Source organism: Callorhinus ursinus, unplaced genomic scaffold (genome assembly GCF_003265705.2).
Source record: "Callorhinus ursinus isolate GAN/ISIS: 27379988/994484 unplaced genomic scaffold, GSC_fseal_2.0 scaffold70, whole genome shotgun sequence".
Taxonomy (NCBI): domain Eukaryota; kingdom Metazoa; phylum Chordata; class Mammalia; order Carnivora; family Otariidae; genus Callorhinus; species Callorhinus ursinus.
The window spans coordinates 277,218-295,105 of NW_027397132.1; the positions used below are offsets into that span (position 1 = coordinate 277,218).

Genomic DNA, 17,888 nt, shown 5'->3' on the forward strand with positions numbered 1-17,888 from the left:
GCCCCCCCCCCCCCCCCCCCCCCCCGCCGACCCCTGTGGCCTGTACTCACGCCATTTTCTTGTCGGCATCAGCCAGGCACACGGTGCTGTCATGGCTGACCCAGGCCATACGGCTGCCACTGGCCGAAAAGCAGACGCCGTGCACCCAGCCACAGCTACTGCTAGACTCAAACATCAGCTCCCCGAAGGGCATCTTGGAGCCCCATGGGGTGGGTGCTGGCCGCTCCTCCACCTCCTTGATGTAGGCCGAGAAGATCCTGCCAGGAGAGACCAAGAGAAACAAACCGCAGTGGCTGAGGGGGTCTGGGAGGCGCCTGGCAGGGGACTTCTCTCCCAGACTGGCCTGGTGAGGCCAGAGTGCCCAGCCGGGGGCTTGTGGTTACAGAGCCGGCTTTTTGTGACCTGCATCTTCACACTTGGACGAGTCTGGGGCTTGAGGCCAGCACGGGGTCCCTGGACAGATCAGGTGCCCACAAACCAGCTTCCCCACCCACCAACAGCCTCAGCCGGACATTACCCCTCTCCATGTCCAGGGGCCGCCCCTGGAGCCTGCCGGAGCCTTGTTTCCTGGGCGGCGCTTCAGAGACCCAGGCCATCTGTCTGAAGCTGGGAGCCCCTGGCATCAGGAAGCTCATGGGTGCCAGGCCCAGAAGTAGAAACAGCCAATGGGGACTGAGGACACTACCTTCCAGGCCCGAGATAATGAGGCAGGTTTGTCTAAGCTTCTCAGTCATTTATGCCTTAGTGTGAGAAGCATACCCACTCATTGTCCTTCAGGTGAAGACAAGGAAACTGAAGGAGAGGAGGACCTAGGAAAGCCCTTGCCGACATGAAGAGGTAGCAAGGGGTACATCCTGCCAAGATTCTCCACGGGCTGTAGACAGGACCCAATGGCGACCCCTCCAAAAGCAAAGCCTCCCAGATGCTGGACTGAGGCCCCAGGTCATCCTGCTGGTGGCAGAGCTGGTCTGGAAGGCAGGGCGTGGGGCTCCCTCCACCCTGGTTCCCCTGCTGATGTCAGGGGCCCCCCGCTCACCTGCACTTGAAGTCACAGGAGCCTGCGGCCAGGAGCACGTTGTTGGGGTGCCAGTCCAGGCTGAGGACAGTGGAACGAATGGGCTTCTTGATGTGCTTGCACACCCACCTGGACACATGGGACAGGTAGAGGGGATGGGGACCAGCACTCAGCACCCAAGGCCTCAGTGTCCCAAGGCCTCTACCTTCCCATGGGGCCCTGCAGACCCCCCCAGAGTCCCCAGAGGGAGAGGCCCGGGCACTCCTGGCCCACAGGCCTCTCAGGGCCTGGATCAGGCCAGTGGGGAGCAGGGTCCCCTCCAGCTGGGAACTCTATCCCCGGTGGCCTTTAAACCTCACGACAAGCCTGGGGTAGGCTGTCACACAGCAGCTAACTGGCCAGGGCGGAATTCGATCTCAGGTCCCCCAGACGCCAGCCTAGCCTCTGCCCTCAGGGACCCAGGAGAAAAAAGCAAGACAGGCTGGACATCTCCGACAAGTGACCTGACCTCAGGGCAACTTACTTTGCTCATCTGAAAAGTGGGGACAACGGACGCCCAGTCCAGAGGGCTGTCAGGGGGTCCATGTGAGTGTGTGCGCAGGGCTTTAGGCAATGCTCACAGAGGCGGTCCTGGGGTGATCTGTGCCCTTAGTTCCCAGATAGGGCTGTGGCAGTGCCCGGCACCTCACCTACAAGGTCCAGAGAGGACGTACTTCCCCAGGGTCTTGTGAACAGGGCTCCTGACACCCCGTCCAGTGCTCTCTGGGACACTAGTCCCACCACCTTTTGGTCTGCAGCCCCGGGGTCCATCCCAACCCACTCTGACCCTGACCCTGCCCAGGCACCCACCAGTCATTTTCCTGCTCAAAATAGCAGATGGAGATGACACGGGAGCCACTACCCACAGCGAACTTGTTCTCCTGGGGGGCCCAGCGCACACAGCGAGCAGCCCGGTTGATCCTCAGGATGACGAGGGTGGGTTTCCACGTGCGGCCCTTGAGCGTCCACACGTAGGCATTGCGGTCTGTGCCACAGGTCACGATTCGGTTACTCTCGGGGGCCCAATCGATGCCTGTGGGATGGGGACGAAACAGGCTGAAGCCATCCAAGCAGAAAGGCTCTCTGGCATCCATGTAGGGGAGGGGCTTGAGGCCACAATTTGGATGCAAGCTGCTCCAGGGGGTGCCACTTAGAACAAATACTGAGAGTGTTAACGTCTCTCCAAAATATTACCAAACGTGCTGGAAAGCCAAGAGACAGAAAAGAAATGGGTCCTTGGTAATGCCGAACTGAGCTGCTGGATCAAGCCTTCCCTGAAGCCCAAAACCTCTTCAGTTTTTCAGCAACATGAGCCAACATGAGTCAACATGATCCCTTTGTAACTTAAGCCAGTTTGAATTAGGGTTGTGTTACTTGCAACCCAAACTATCATACCTAACACAGTGGATTGGGTGGCCCTGCGCCATCCCATCTCCTTTCCAGAGAGTGATCCCAGTCAGCCTGACGTACCTGTCACCTGCCCATTGTGCTCCTTGAGCTCATGCACCTTGACCCACTTGGTCCCGCTCTTCTCATAGATGTGCACCTCGTGGTTGTTGGGGCAGATGGCAATCTCTGCAGGAGAGAAGGCTGGGGGTAGGGAGTGGGAGGAGGTGTGCGTGCCCAGGCTCCCCCTTCCCTCAAGACCCCTCTCCCAGGAGCACCCTTCACCCCTCTGCCTTGGCGTGGGGCTCCCTGAAGCACCTTGCAACCCCTCCCCTGCAACTAGCCATCCTTCACCTGCACCCGTAGGCACCCCCACAGCAGTCTTCTGCCCTCTGCTCCCAACTCCGGCCCTGGGCTCCTTGCTGCTCCAGACAGTGCCACGATCTCCTGCCGCTGGACCTTGGCATGGCCGGCTCCCTCACCTCCTCCAAAGCACCTCCCTGGCCACCTTTTCCAAACCATCCCCTCTGCCTCCAGTGCTTTCCCTCCACCTGCGTGTTTCCCTCCCCAGCGGCACCTGCAGCAGGGCCCCCTGGCTGGCTGCCCCGCGTGTGCCCAGAGCTCGTCCATCCCCTCTTCCACACTGGCGACCGGAGGTGGAGGAGGAGGACAGCCAGCCCTCAGAGCCCACGGTCCAGGGCGCCTGGCCGGTTTACCGCCTGTACGTACTCCAGGGGCTCCCGCATCCCCCCTGCCATCCTGTGGCAGCGGCACTCACGGGTGCGGTCCTTGTTCCAGGCGTGGCAGCTGATGGGTTCCACCAGGAAGCTGTGGTAGGCCATGGCCGCTCAATTCCTGTGCTGGAGAGGGGAAGGGACCTCCAGTCAGCCCCGCCTCTGATCCCAGAAGAGGCCCCAGCCGACCTCGTGGGAGGGCAGCAGGGGCCAGCCTGGCCTCCCCGTGAGTGGGGTGTGCTGAGCCTGTGTCGCTCATCATCTGTGCCTCAGTTTCCTCAAGGGTAGAGGGCCCCCTCCCCTGCAGAAGGATAGAGTGAGGGGTGCCTGGGTGGCTCAGTCGGTGAAGCGTCTGCCTTCAGCTCGGGTCGTGATCCCAGGGTCCTGGGATCGAGCCCCGCATCGGGCTCCCTGCTCCGCGGGGAGCCTGCTTCTACGCCTCCCTCTGCCCCTCCCCCCAACTCGTGCTCGCTCTCTCAAATAAAGAAAACCTTAAAAAAAAAAAAGATGGGTTGAGGATGAAATGAGCGTTGTGCCCAGCACACAACAGGCAGCCTTCCACGCCCGGAGCTCTGGTTTTCGGGAGAGGGAGGGGAGGTAGCCGGTCTGCAGGGGCCTGCAGGTGGGGGCACGGACCGACACACAGACACATCCCGTCCTCGTCCAGAAAAGCCACTCGCTGTTCCTTCCACAGGAAGGGCAGGACGGGGCCCCGAGTGGCTGGCTGGACTGTGGGGGTGAAGGCGAGTACAGAGGAGAGCTGGGGGCACCCCCAGGACTGGGCCCAGCCCAGACTGCAGCTTCCCAGCCTCCTCCTCTGCCGCTGAGCTTCCGAGACGCCCCTGAGCCCGAGGCGGGGTGGGCTACACACCACAGTGGGTGACAGGCAGTCCCTTCGCCCCCTCGACCCTGTGCCCAGCTCTGCCCACCCCTGTTCCTTTCGGCAGAGTCCTCCTCATCTGGAAAGACCCAAAGTGAACAGCGCTTCCTCAAACCCATGCTCTCCCCACTGCCCCACTCAGCCGCGGGGCCTGTGGCGGAGCCAGGCTGCACGCTTGCCCACGGTGACTGACCCTGGGCACATGGCTCACCCCTCCAAACCTCAATGTCCAACCTGCACCATGGGAACAGGCGTACTGCCCCCAGAGCCATTGAGAGGGTAAAATAAGACCATTAAGCCACACCTGGCACATAGTAGGTGTTCAGGAGACGCAGCTCCCACGGGGTAACATCCAGCCACGACCCACCCGAGTGGGAATCCGTCTCCCCGGGGAGCCCCGCGGCTGATCCCAAGGCCCACGGGCCTCAGGCCTCTGCACTGGGTGTTCCCCCGGCCCCCGGAGCTCTTCCTCTGGGGGGCCTGCATGGCGAGCCCCGGCTGCTGCCCTTCAAGTCCATGTTCCAAGGCCACCTTCTCAGCCACGCCCTCTCTGACCGCTGTTTGCAGCTTCAGCCACCGGCCCCTACCCCAGCGCTCCCTATTCCCGACGGAAGTTTCCCCGCAGAGAAGCATCACCGAGCCTTCGTTAGGCGGTTCTCATTCACAACACCTGTGGTGCCCCCCCCCCCCCCCGCCGAGCTGGGACTTCCAGAGCTGGATGCACACAGTTCTCACGGGTCTTGTCCACACTGCTTTCCCCGGTGCCTGGGTGCTTGGCACGTAGTTGGTGCTCCCTAAGTACGTGAGGAAGCCAGCTGTATACTGTCACTAGTACCCAGCAGAGGAAGTTCTTTATTAAAAATTAAAACGGGCGCCTGGGTGGCTCAGCTGGTTAAGCGTCTGCCTTCGGCTCAGGTCATGATCCCAGTGCCCTGGGATCGAGTCCCGCATCGGGCTCCTTGCTCAGCGGGGAGCCTGCTTCTCCCTCTGCCTCTGTCCCTCCGCTTGTGCTCACTCACTCTGATTTAAAAAGAAAAAAAAAAATTAAAAACAAAAATAAAACTACTGAGATGCCTGGCTGGCTGAGTCGGTAGAGCATACAACTCCTGAACTTGGGGTTGTGAGTTCAAGCCCCATGTTGGGTGTAGAGAGGACTTAAAAATCTTAAAAAAAAAAACAAAAAACCCAAAACCAAAAAACCACCACCACCCAACATTTCCTGAATGCTCCTTACTTGCTAGCTCTAAGCAGTCCAGGCATTTTTCTTTTAATTCCAGTAGCGTTCACACAGTGTTCTCTTAGTTTCAGATGTAGAGCATAGTGACTCAATTCTATACGTTACTCGGCGCTCCTCAAGATAAGTGTGCTTAGTCCCCTTCACCTGTTTCACCCATCCCCCCACCCCAGGTGTTCTTGACTTTAGTGCTCAGAGGCCACAGCCCCAGATGACAGACGGAGAGGTGGAGGTTCAGCGAGGGGAAGCTACCTGCCCAGTCGCACCTGGCAGGTGTCACCAGGAACCCGTTGGCAGGTTTGCAGCCCATGGACTGGGCTAAAGGAAGGCTTCTCCCCAGCTCTGGGCCTGAGCCCTGAACACCCCAGGAAACTAGTGGGCACCTATCAGGCCCCTCAGGAGAATGGCCACCTGTTCAGGCTGAGCTTACCCACGTGGCTGAGCCAGAGGCCCTGCTGAAAGGCACAGCATGGAGTTGGGGCCCAGCCGCTAGAGACAGACGGGCTGCATGTAGCCCACTGTCCCCCAGGAAATCGAGGGCTCAGTGACTGGCCTGCCCCAGGCGGCACCACAAATCCTGCCGGGCCTGGCTTCCTGACCCCCAGCTCACCACCTTGTAGGCCCTGCTCCTCCTGCACTCCCCAGATGCAAAACCTGTTTTTATTTACAGCAGGAAGCTCTGGAAGGTTCCTGGGGCAGCCCAGGTCTCACGGACACACAGAAACACATACAGGGACAGGGTAGGGGCATGCCTGGAGCAGCGCACCAAGTGGGTTCTCGATCAACACTGCTGAGGAAGACAAAGCTGATACACCTGCTCAGGCCACACACGCTCATGCATGTTCAACCTTGCACGCACACACACAAGCACACTGCTACCATATGCTCACACGTGTTCAGTCTTGCACCCAGTGTTCAGCCTTGCATGCTCCCACGTGTCCAGTCTTGCACACGCACACACAAGCACACTGCTCCCACGTGCTCACGTGTCCAGTCTTGCACACACACACTGCTCCCACATGCTCACAAGTGTCCAGCCTTGCACGCTCACACGTGTTCAGCCTTGCACACACACAAGCATACTGCTCCCACATGTTCAGCCTTGCACACACACACAAGCACACTGCTCCCATATGCTCCCAAGTGTCCAGCCATGCACGCTCACACGTCACTAGCCTTGTACATGCACATACAAGCACATTGCTCCCACATGGCTCTTCCCCAGCCTCTCCTTATAAGGCCTCTCTGTGGAAGGCAAAGGCCCCGGAAGTGGCGCTTTGGGGCCCTCAGCTCAGGTCAGCAGGCCTGATGGGGACTTCCCCCAGCACTTCCGGTGCCGCTGGGTGGGGTCAGCACGGGCATCCAGCTTGGCGGGAGCACTTCATCACCATCCACACTGCAGACGACAAGACTAAGCAGTGGGAGGACCAGGCCTATCTATGCTAATCTGCCCACCCCCATTTTCCAAGGTCGCCAGTGGGGCCGAGCCGGGTGCTTGTTGGCCGCTGTGGAGGCCAATCCCCCCACCACCCCTTCAGCCCCTGGTGGCCCAGAGGAAGAAGCCCCGGGGCTACAGCCCTGAGGGTCTCTGGGCCCACCGCTGGTCTGCAGAATGCCAACTTCCCAGCTCCAACTGTCCCAGACTGTGTGACTGGGCGTCTCTGCCTCTTGCAGGGTCTTGGCAAGAGCATCTAGACCCGGGGGGCCAGGCTGCAAAAGCCTGTCTAGCATAATGTTCCAGAGTTCCCGGCTGTGCGTGCTGCTGAAGACAGCAGCTCTCATACTAGTAACACAGCCAAGAGGACTTGGGGAGCCCTGACCATTGTTCCCTGGGACCCAAACAAAGGTCCTCAAGCGGGAGAGGAAGGGGCTGATAAACATGACTACAGGCACAGTGGGACAGGCTGGGGGGAGGCTCAGAACACAGCTATCAGCCAATCACCTTTAGCATGAATTCAGACAGAAATACTCATAGTATGCTGCATTAACTAACACCTTAAAGGGGCTGGGGGGTAGATCTGGGGGAAGGGGGTGGGAGGGAAGAGGTGCATTTTCCCGTTTTCATAACTTCTGCAAAGCAACTAAAACCAGCAGGGCCTCAGCAGTGACTCCCAGCCCCCAAGTTAGCAATGAGGAAGTGGTAACCCAGACAGGGAAGTAGCTTCTCTGGCCACTGTCGCCTCAGGGCTACATCCTCCTAGAGGAGAATCACTGGATTGTTCTCGGTGGTCAGACTGGCCACCCTGCCACGGGAACTCTGACGTCATCGTTCCCAGGAAAACCTCCATGGGACCTGGGCTAGGACCCACCGCCAACCAGTCACCCTAAAGAATACCAACTAGAGTTGCTTTGCCCAAGGGTGTCGACAACACAGTGCCTCAGCAATGGCTCCTGGGGGGGAGACAAAGTCAGGCTGAGGCCATGGCCTCCGAACACCCACCCACTTGTCACTGTGCCTCTGTGAGCCAGCACCGTGGGACCACTGGACTGTTGGGGTCAGAGGGAGGGAGGAAGGGGCTCTGGGGACGGTATTGGGACTAGGAGTCCATGTGCAGTGATCTGCGCCTCATTACCCCAGAAACAGAGGCTGGGGGAGTGTGGGCCAAACGCGGAGCCTCCCCTGGCTGGCTCCCCTCTGCCAGCCTAAAGCCAGGGTCTCCGTGTTCCTAGTCGCCCTTCCCCTGCATCCTTCCAGCACACAGTGAACACTCAGTATGAACGGGCTGGAGATCACCCAGGGCTGGGGCTGGGAGAGCACGGGGAAGGGTGGCCTGAGGTCTGGGAGGGAGTTTGGGTCTCCAAAGTAGGGAGTGGGTTTCCCTCCAGGGGGTGCCAGAGACCCCGCACTGGGATATGGAGGAGGTAAGCGCCCTAGGGGCAGGGTATGTGCTTCGTCCACCCAGGTATCTCCCCACCAACTAGAGTGCCTGGCACGTACTAGGGGCTCAATAATAGTTCTTAAATGTGGCTGCAGGAATCCCATCCTTCTCTTTAGGAGATGGGCTACAAGAAATGAATATGTTTAATTATCTCAGTGGCCTCTGTATGCAATTTGTACATATTTACTGGGGACTACGTGCTCAGTTGTTTTTTTTTTTTCTTTTCCTTCCTGATTAGGGTCAATGATTAGCAAAGGTTGGAAACCTGAAATCTAGAAGGTCCTCTCTCAGCATTTGGGAAGAACTCAGCTCCCCTCCAAAGCAGAGCAAGCCAGGTGAAGCCTGGCTCAGCGCTCCTTCCTTTTACAGTGCTGGGGTCAAATTCTGACTCTCTCCATACTGGCTGGATGCCCTCAGCCAATGCTTCCTTCACATCTCGATCAGAAAAGGTTGGGACTGAACAAGGTACCGGCTGTAGGTTCCTTATTGCTTTCAGAGAAACTTGGCCAAGGTCCTCTGAAGCCAGAGGTTTGGCTGTATCTGAGACTAAGCCAGGCAGGAGCAGTCTGGAGCAAGATCCTGGCCCTACAGGCACTCAGGGAAGTCCCCACCCAGCTCAGAAGCTCCAGGGAGCTGCCAGCAAGCCATTTTGCACACGTGCTAAGCAGTTACTCAACTTCCTGTTGTGGATGGAGTAGCCCTTGCCACCCCAGACAGACCAGCTAATACCTCCTCCCCAGGTCTGCTCCCGAAGTCTTCTAAACCAGGCAAAAATCAAGTCAAGAAACATAAATGAAAACAATCATAGAATGGCACCATTAAAGCTTACTAATAAAGCAATCCAAACAAAACAAACTCCAAAAACACATAAAACTCAATGTTGGCAGGGTTGTGGAGAAACTCTCATTTGCTGCTAATTTGTTTAGCCTTTCTGAAGAGCAGCGCAATAACAATTCAACAACCGGGTCGGAACAAGCAGAATAACACCAACAGGAACTTAAAAATTAACACTCTTTGGTGGCATAAATTCATTCTGGTGCTAAGAAAATAGCCACTTGTTTTTTTCTTTAAGCAAACATGTTCTTAATAACCCCCCTTTAGAATGGTGGAAGGGTGGAAAAATCCAGAGGACTACAAATATGGCAAGAGTGAATTCTGACACTAACATGTGGGGATACCATTTAACTATTTGAGAGGATGTGAGCACAGAGACACACATAAACTACCTTTATCGGCATCTTTAAATGCCCAATAGTTTTAACCAAGACCCTTGAAAGCAAGCCTAAAAAGTCTTGTGGGTTTTTTTTCTTTAAACCTTCATTTTGTACAGAAGGCAACAGACTCAGACAAAAAGTCAAGATTTACTCAAAGCCACACAGCTCCTACATGGCCCCGTGTGGGATTCTGACCCCAAATCTCTGAGGTTGGCACCATCCAGACACTTTGATAAATGTGGGCAGGCCTTATACTGGTAGTGGCAACAGTAAGAGCACACACCTGTACTCTGTGTGTGCTTCCACCCATGATCCCATGGAAGCCTCAGGACGTCCCCATTTTACAGATAAGATAGGTTGAGGTCCAGGGAAGTTAGGTGGCTTGCTAAGGTCATCAGCCAGTGATGGAAGCTGGCACTCTTACCCCCGTCCCGGGGAACGGGTGCCCTTAACAGGCGCGGGGGGTCCGGGGACAGCCTGGAAGGACCCCGGCAGAGCCTCCGGCTCCGTCCCCGCGCTAGGCTGGCTACGGGGCTTCTTAGTGTTACCGTCACCGCCCAGGGCGGGCCCGCTGCTCTCCCACCGCCGGCCAAGGAGGGGCGGCTCAGTCCGGCGTCCGGGACGCCCTCCCGGTGAGGACCGCGGACCCGGGCCCCAGGGGCAGGGGCTGGGCGGGAGGGGGGGGGGGTTCTCTCCAAGCCGGGGGGGGGGGGGGGGGGGGCAAGGTGGGCGGGGGCGCCAGCTCATTTCCCGGCCGTAGCAACCCGGAAGGCTGGAAGATGGAGGGGAAGTGACTGGGCGTGGGGCCCTCGCGGCCCGAAATAGCGGGGGGCACCGATCGCGGGGCAGGGGCAGGAAGGGGTAGACCGGGGCGACGGGGGCGGGGGGGGCGGGGGGGAGGCCGGGGCCGCCCCGAGGGCGCCGGGGGCAGGGAGCCCTGCATTTCCTTCTCCCGGAGGGGGCCGCCCGCCGACCGACCCCGGGCCCGGCCCGCCATCCCCTGGTCCCCTCACCTCCAGGCGACCCCACACACCTGGCAAGCCCCCAGCCCTGTGTCCCTTCACCCAGGCACCCTCTCCCCACGCCCCCACGTCTGCGGGCGTCCCGCACCCTCCTCACCTGCATGCAACTCTCCGCCCTCTCCCCTCCGGGCGCCCCCTCCCCTCCGGAGGGTCCCCCAGGCCCCTCACCTCGGGGCGCCCCGGCCGCGGACTCTGGGCAGTCGACGCGCCGAACCGGCTCTGGGCCCCGCGCGGCGCCGCAGCCACTTCCTCGTGGGCGGGGGGCGGGGCCTCCCAGCCTCAGCCCCGCGGGGACGGGGGCGGCGACCCGGGTGGCGGCGGCCGCGAGATCCCAGGCCCCGCCCACCCAGCCGGGGTGGGGGCTGCGCGGAGCCCGGGCGCCCAGAAATCAGCCGCGACCACTCCTCGTAACTTTACGCGTGGGGAAACTGAGGCTCCGAGAGGCGCCCAGGCGGAGCCGCAGCTGGGCGGGGCGCGCACGTCCCCGCCGCCGCGAGAGCGCCCTCTCCATCCTTCCTCCGCGAGCTGATACCCTCGGGGCGCAAAAACAGTGCAGGCCCGGAACCGGCTGCGGGCAGGAAGGCGAGGCGAGGCCGCCCTCCCGCCCTCGCTGCAAAACGCGCCCGGGGCAGGGCTGCCCGCTAGCCTCTCGCAGCGACTCTGGCTGGCCCCGCTCGTTCTCTCCATGAGGACTCCTTGCCCTTTGATTCCGCTGCGGGTCCACTTCTCGCTTTTAAGTTGCCTGGTGGCCTTGCAGCCACGTGAATTTCCCCAGGGGTCTTTCTGTCCTTAGCCTCTGCCTCATCAGTGGAGATGTGGCCAGGTGGCGGGGCAGATGGGGGAGACCCTGGTGAAGGCCCTGCTGTGCCCTCTCGGCCGGTCAGACCCCTCCCCAGGAGTCCTCTCTTCCAGGGTCAGCCAGGCCACCGGCAGCGGATGGGGCGCGGGGCCCTCCCGGACTCAGAAGGTCTGGGGCCAGACTCCCACCCTGACCGGTCTCGGGGCTGTGACACATGCTGTTCTTTCTGCCTGGAACACTGTTCCCACCCTGTCCCCACCTGGCCAACTTCAGTTTATCCTGCAGGACGTGTCTCTTAGCTCACTGTGTCTACAACCCCCACTGGAGGTGTCCGCCGGACTCCCAGCAGGACCCTGCGCTCACCCATTCCGGCTCCTGTTACACTGAGTTCCTCCTCCGTGGGGGTGGTGGAGAGGAGGACACGGGTCCGAACATGGCAGCTCCTCCAGGAGCGAGCGAGCTTCAGCTGCAGCTTGTGGGACTACCAGCCTTCCTGGCTCCAGGAGACACTGCGGGGCTGTCACCAGCCCTCCCATCTAGCCGTGGAGAAAATCCCAGAGACATGACCAGCACCCTGGTCAGACTCTAACTGGTCAGCTCCAGCCGGACCTGATTCCAGAGGTTTCTGGACCAGTGAGCCAAAGACTTGACTTCTTCAGCTGGCTTGAGTTGAAACTTTGTTACCCATTGCTATAAGCACCCTGACAAATAGGAACGCCTGAGGATTCCTCCTCCCCAGGCCCTGGGGTGGAGATGTTGCACTCCCCCCTTCTCAGGCTTCCAAGAAACGCAGCTATACACCCAGGCTGACTTCCGGGTTGGCTGACTTGCAGGAGGGCAGTCCTTTGGGGGCTGGTGCAATATCCTCAGGTCCTCAAGGTTCTTTCCGGCTTTCTGTTCCTACCTCCTGGCTGCACTGGCCTTGCTGCCTCCTGGTCACAAGAGGGCAGCCTAGCTCCAGACATCTGGACTCTGGACGTGGTGGGCTGGCCCCGGCAGTGGGGAGGGAGACCAGGGAGGAAAACCTTTCCCGAAACACCCAGTCTGATCTCCTTGTGTCTCAGCGTGTGCCCACCTCGACATGGGGACCATGGGTCACTCTCCCTGAGATAAAGGGATTGCCACCTGATCCCTGTGAGGAGGAGGAGGAGAAACCCCTGTGTCTCCCTAACCAGGCCACACCTGCATGTGAGGTGGACAAAGCCCAGGGGGCCCAGAACATGCTTAGCATCTCATATCCCCGGGCCGGGATGGGGGCGGCACCTGTTACACACCCCCTTCCAAGCCACATGGTTTTGTATCAGTTTGATTGCACACTACAGCGAAACCCCCCAAGGTATAGTTGGAAGGGTCCCCTCCTGTCCGCTTCCGTCACCTCACCCTGCCCCTGAGCCCGGGCTGACTCACCTGGTCTTGCTCACCAGGCATCTCCACTCCCGGCCCTCGCCCAGCAGGGGGCGTGCTTAGCGGTTACCGCGGGCGCTCTCCACCTTGCGTGGGGCTCCAACGCACAATCCCAAGTGCAAGAGTCGCTTGCTCCACTGACTGAGCCAGCCAGCCAGCCAGCCCGCCAGCCAGCCCCCCACCCCCACCCCGGACTTGTTTTGTCATCTTTAAAATGTGACAGTAGGTTTCAACCCTGTAGGGTTGTTGTGAGTAGTTAACTCCTATCAGTTGCGTTCCTTGGTGCGGGGATCCAGTAGCTATTCTCAGGTAGTGCGTCAAAGGTGTGGCTATGGCACCTTTCCTGGGATCCCCCGGTGAATGAAGTAACGGTGGTGGCTTTCCAACTTTCTTTTTTTTGTCAGAGAGAGAGAGAGAGAGAGAGAGAGAGCGCGAGCACGCGCACAAGCAGGGGGAGCGGGAGAGGGGGAAGCAGGCTCCCCCTGCTTGTGCGGGGAGCCCGATGTGGGGCTCGATTCCAGGACCCTGGGACCATGACCTGAGCCGAAGGCAGACGCTTAACCGACTGAGCCACCCAGGCGCCCCTTTCCAGCTTCTTCTGGGCATGCCCCACAGTGATGTATACTGTGACCCCGAACACACCCCCACGTATATCCGAACCCTAGGTATCGTGACGCCCCCTTACTGCTATGCCAAATGTTCTTTTCTTGTTTCAGTTTTTCAAATGCCAATCATGACCTACGAAATTGATTTTCACAACCACGAATGGGCTCTGACCCGCAATTTGGGAAAAACTGTTCCAGACCCTGTATCTCTTCCTTTTTCTGAATTGACAGCGTATGTATTAGTTTTCTATTGCTGCTGTAGCAATTTGCCACAAACAGGGCAGCTGAAAAAAACACAGATGTGTTCTCTTACGTTTCTGGAGGTCAAAGTCCCCGGTCTTGGTGCGCAGCGTGGCGTTCCTTCCGGAGGCTCCGGGGGAGACCTTGTTTCCTTGTCTTTTCCAGCGTCCAGAGGCCGCCTGTGTTCCTTGGCTCTGAGGCCCAGCGGCACTCCCACCCGCGGCCCCATCTCGGATTCACCTGCCTGCCTCCCTCATACGGATCCCTGGGATTACAGTGGGCCCACCTGGATAATCCAGACTCCTCCTCCTCTTTAACTTAACTTAATTACATCGGCAAAGTTCATGGTTCTGGGGATTAGGGCATGGACACCTTGGGGGGGGGGCATTATTCTACCTACTGCACCCGGTATTTAAATTATACATGTATAAATAAATAACCTAACCTTATAATTTATATACTTATCTACACGGGACCTGAGTCCACACAGGGTAGCTCACGTCTTGGCCACACTGCAGGCGCTGAGGGAAACCCTGACCCTCCACATCATTGCCTCCAGAGTTGGGCACACTTGGGAGCTAAGCCACTTGTGTGATGGCCGTTGGGCCAAACCGAGAGTCGCCTAAGCAATCAGTCGGGGTTCTGAGGCTGAATATTCTCGGAATATTCCGGAAAGAACTATTGGATTTTTCTTTGGTTAGCAAGATCCTTTACACACTGCTTCCCACTCTACCACACTGTTATTAAGGGTCTCCAGGGCCTGTAATAGGGCCGGTGCCAAGCCTAAAAGTGAACCTCGGCTTTACTGAGTAACTAACAGGAATTAGTTTTGTTTTTTAAGATTTTATTTATTTCAGAGAGAGAGAGAGAGAGAGAGAGAGAGAGAGAGGGCGCGCGCGAGAGCACAAGCCGGGGGGAGGGCCAGAGGGAGAGGGAGAAGCAGACTCCCCACGGAGCAGGGAGCCCAGTGTGGGGCTGGATCCCAGGACCCCGGGATCATGACCTGAGCTGAAGGCAGAGGCTTAACCGACTGAGCCACCCGGGCGCCCCTACTAACCGTTTTTACTGCCTTTTTACAGCTGAGGATACGGAGGCTCAGTGATGTTAACTAGATTACTCAGGGTCACACAACTTGGCACAACTATAACCTGACATCAAAGCCCAAAGCCCTGAATCAAAGGGCTCTGGCAGTCACCCAGAGGCCCCCCCCACCCCATATAGGCAGTTATTGTGGCCCCGGGCCAGGCAGCACCGGGGGTTTCCAGCTGGATGGGTGAGAAAAGACAATTCTGGCTAAGTTCTTAGAGGCAAAGTTAGAAATTTTTGTTTCTTTGTTGCCGTTGTTTCTTTCAGGGAATGCAGTGTTTCTCTAAAAACCTCTGGGCTTGCTGGCCAAACCATGTGATGTAATGAAACGAAAAGGAAACTTTTAGCTAATTCCTGTTTAGGATCTACTTTTGTCTGTCCCGTGACAACGGCCTTGCGGACGCACAGGTGCAAACACGTGTAACACAAAGGGGCTCCTGCCATTGGGGGTCCCAAAAGGTGGCTACCGCCAACAGGGACGAGGCAGGCCCCCCAGGCCAGGCCCTCGGCTGCTGAGATTCTCTCCTGGAGGAAAGTAAAGCTCCCCATGAGACACCAAAAGGGCAAAATTACTCTTGTGAATGTATCACGATGTCCTCCAAGAAGCACTGTTACCAGTGTCCTAAAACCAGGGTTGTCTTTGAATCACCGTGAGGCAGGAGGCAAGGGAGGCTCGGGGGGCAAGTTGATCGAAGTCATTTTGGATTTAGGCTGACCCTTAACCTAAAAGTCAACAGGTCATAAAAAGCATCACAAGACCCCTCTCCCTCTGGCAGTAAAAGCCACGAAGTTTGGACATTCTTTCCACTGCTCCCCGTGGGTAATTCTGCAACCCTAGGCAATGGAAAAACCGCCCGATGGAAATGATAAACCCAAAGTTAAAAGAGTAAGCCCCTCCCTGCACAGCTAATTTTTAAAAACGTATAAAACCCCCTGTTGGAGGCAAAACAGTGGTGGCGGGCAGGGGTGGGGTCCACTTCCCCACACTCTGTAAAGTAGCTCCTTTCTTACTTCTACACTTAATTTTTGTCTCTTTCTCTAAATGGCTTGCTCTTGAATTCTTTCTCGTGCAAAGCCAAGAACTCTTTTGGTGAGGGGCCTCAACCCATCAGACCCCCACTGCTCCCCCTCTCCTGGGCCAGGGAGAGCAGGAACATGGCTGTGCTCAAGGCCACTTCGTATTTACTCCCTTTGCTAATTATTTATATTTGCACCTCTCAAGATTTTCAGCATTGGAACGTCAAACTTCCCATCTGATGATGAGAACTCAGTTTGGGCCCCGTAATGTCTAGCGGAACCTGTTGAGGTACTGTGTCCCTTTCCTGTCCCCACGGCACATCCCTGCAGCCCCCGCCCCAGGCACAGAGCGGCCCCCCCCCCCGGCGCCGCAGAGCAGGCTCAGCAGCCGGGCGCCTCTGCGGCCTCCTGCGCAACGCGGGAATGGCGCGGGCTCTGCGGCAGCGCTCGGAGGCTGGAAGACAGCAATCAGTAAATGCTTCTTTTCTCAGAGGTGGGAGAGGGTGGCTCGATTTCAGAATCTAAGATTTTACCCTAAAAACAAACTAGTCTAATGAAGCGTTTGTCCCTATTTTTCTAATGGAAACAGCATAAGGAAACAAAACCAGACACATTCAGTATTTTTATTTGTTTAGCAGACAATGGACATGTCTCCCACCCTTTCCTTTAAGTTAGTGTGACAATTTTCCATAATAAACTACCTAAAGAGAAGCTTTGGTCAAGAATGGAATGAAATAGCAAAAACAAAAAACAGAAAAACCCAAATCACGGCTGCTTTTAAAAAACCAACACTGTCACCAGTTATATTCAAACAAAAACACACAAACGATATTTGCGCAAAACTTGTCTTCAGTGTCTCCTTGCGGCTGGCTCTCCTCACCACCATGCACACGGCGGGGCTGCGTCAGCGCATCTGTCAGTCTGTCAGTCTGTCCATTTGTCATGCTGGATCTGGGAGGCTCACTCAGCTTCACATTATCCGGAGGCCCTGGATGGAAGACTCTAAGGTCTTGAAAAGGGCAGGAAGAACACTGAGAGTTACTGAGGACGATGTGGGGTCTTCCCCCAGCCCCCCTGCACCACACGACTGCCCCCTCCCCACCAGCCGACTCATGTGCAGACCCCGTACCCCCCCAAATCTGCCTTAGCCCAGCTGACACCCGCTCTCCCAGGCCTGGGCCCCCTGCTGGCCCTTCCAAGCCCTGCGCTCCCCTGTCGCCAGGGCTCCGAGCCACAGGATCTGGGCCAGCGGCACTTAACTGGTGAGGGCTGCCTGCGTGCGTGTCCCGTGCCTCTCGCCACACCCTAGAGGCCCTCACGGCAGGCACTCCGTTTTCACAGGCCACACAGTGGCGGGCCCGGGGCACAACACGCAGCAGGTGCTCAAAGGTGGACGGACCACAGGAAACTGCCCTACGACCTCCTAGCGTACAGCATACACAGGAGAGAAAAGGCCGTGGCCCGAGGGATCAGAGAATAAAGTGAGAGTGTAACCAGTCACACTGGGAGCTCGTTTCATGGGGGCCGCAATGCCCAGGGTGCAAAGCACGGGAAGGTAAAAAGGGTGGGGGGTGGGGTGGGGACTTTTAGAGGAAGACAGTTTGCTTCTCCAGAGTATTCTGGAGGCTTTTTTCCATATTATGTATTTCACCCAAGGATGGGGGAAAAAAAAAATCCAACATCATGGAAATGCACAGGCAGGAGCAAAATTCTGTAAACATCTACCTGTTTTGGGGGTGACCACCAGGAGAAATGAAATTCACAGGGCTGCCCATGGCAGCCCCCCTCTCTTACCCCTGCCGCTCCCCTCTGCTTCCTTATCTCGCCCACCATCCACCCAAACCCCAAGGACAGTGTGCAGAGTCCCCCCGCATTTGCTCCTCACAATGCCCCTCCCCTTGGCCTCCTACATCTCCCTCCAGTCCAGAAGCTCGGGGCCACACCCCCGCCACCACTGCGGGTCACCTCCTCCTCACTTGTTCACCGGACTCAACAGCCTCTGCCCAGAGCCCACGGCTGTCCAGGCCTTACAGCCTGGAGCTCCTCTATCCGGCTCTGGACCAGCCCCTAGTTACCTGCAGACAAAGCCCAGCGCCTCTCCCTGACCACGCCATGGCCCGTTTCCTAGTTCCACCTGGTGCTTCCGCAGGAGCCACACCGCAGCCCAAGCCGCCGCGGTGCCTCAGCCGTGGCGCGTGCTCCGAGCTCGGCCGGTCTGCATCTGCTGCTCTTGCAGCTCAGACGGCTCGCCCCCACCCCTGAGTGTGCCCCAAATCCCACTGCATCTGGAGACGCAGCTCATGCCAATCTCTTCCCTGCAGTGCTGGTAATCTC

The 17,888-nt window shown here is 57.9% G+C and overlaps 2 protein-coding genes across 4 annotated transcripts in view; both read right to left on the bottom strand.

The window, feature by feature from the left end:
• The window catches only part of ARPC1B (actin related protein 2/3 complex subunit 1B), a 13,267-nt gene extending 2,553 nt beyond the window's left edge, over nt 1–10,714 (bottom strand). Inside the window, exons 1-6 of the mRNA XM_073886341.1 lie at nt 10,572–10,714; nt 3,219–3,300; nt 2,525–2,629; nt 1,865–2,087; nt 1,037–1,144; nt 51–257 (exon numbers count right to left, since the gene is read on the bottom strand). Coding sequence (XP_073742442.1) covers nt 51–257; nt 1,037–1,144; nt 1,865–2,087; nt 2,525–2,629; nt 3,219–3,282 — 707 coding nt within the window. The 5' untranslated portion in view covers nt 3,283–3,300; nt 10,572–10,714. The remainder of the gene's footprint in view (nt 1–50; nt 258–1,036; nt 1,145–1,864; nt 2,088–2,524; nt 2,630–3,218; nt 3,301–10,571) is intronic.
• Nucleotides 10,715–16,163: 5,449 nt separating this feature from the next.
• The window catches only part of ARPC1A (actin related protein 2/3 complex subunit 1A), a 28,867-nt gene continuing 27,142 nt past the window's right edge, over nt 16,164–17,888 (bottom strand). For 2 of the 3 annotated variants that reach the window (XR_003206251.2, XR_012376332.1), the window contains exon 11: nt 16,546–16,563. Coding sequence is in view for 1 of the 3 variants with exons in the window: in XM_025863636.2 (XP_025719421.1) it covers nt 16,525–16,563 (39 nt within the window). In the remaining 2 variants the exon portion in view is untranslated. Of the gene's footprint in view, nt 16,564–17,888 lie in introns of all 3 variants that reach the window. The other variant, XM_025863636.2, reaches the window with a different exon arrangement.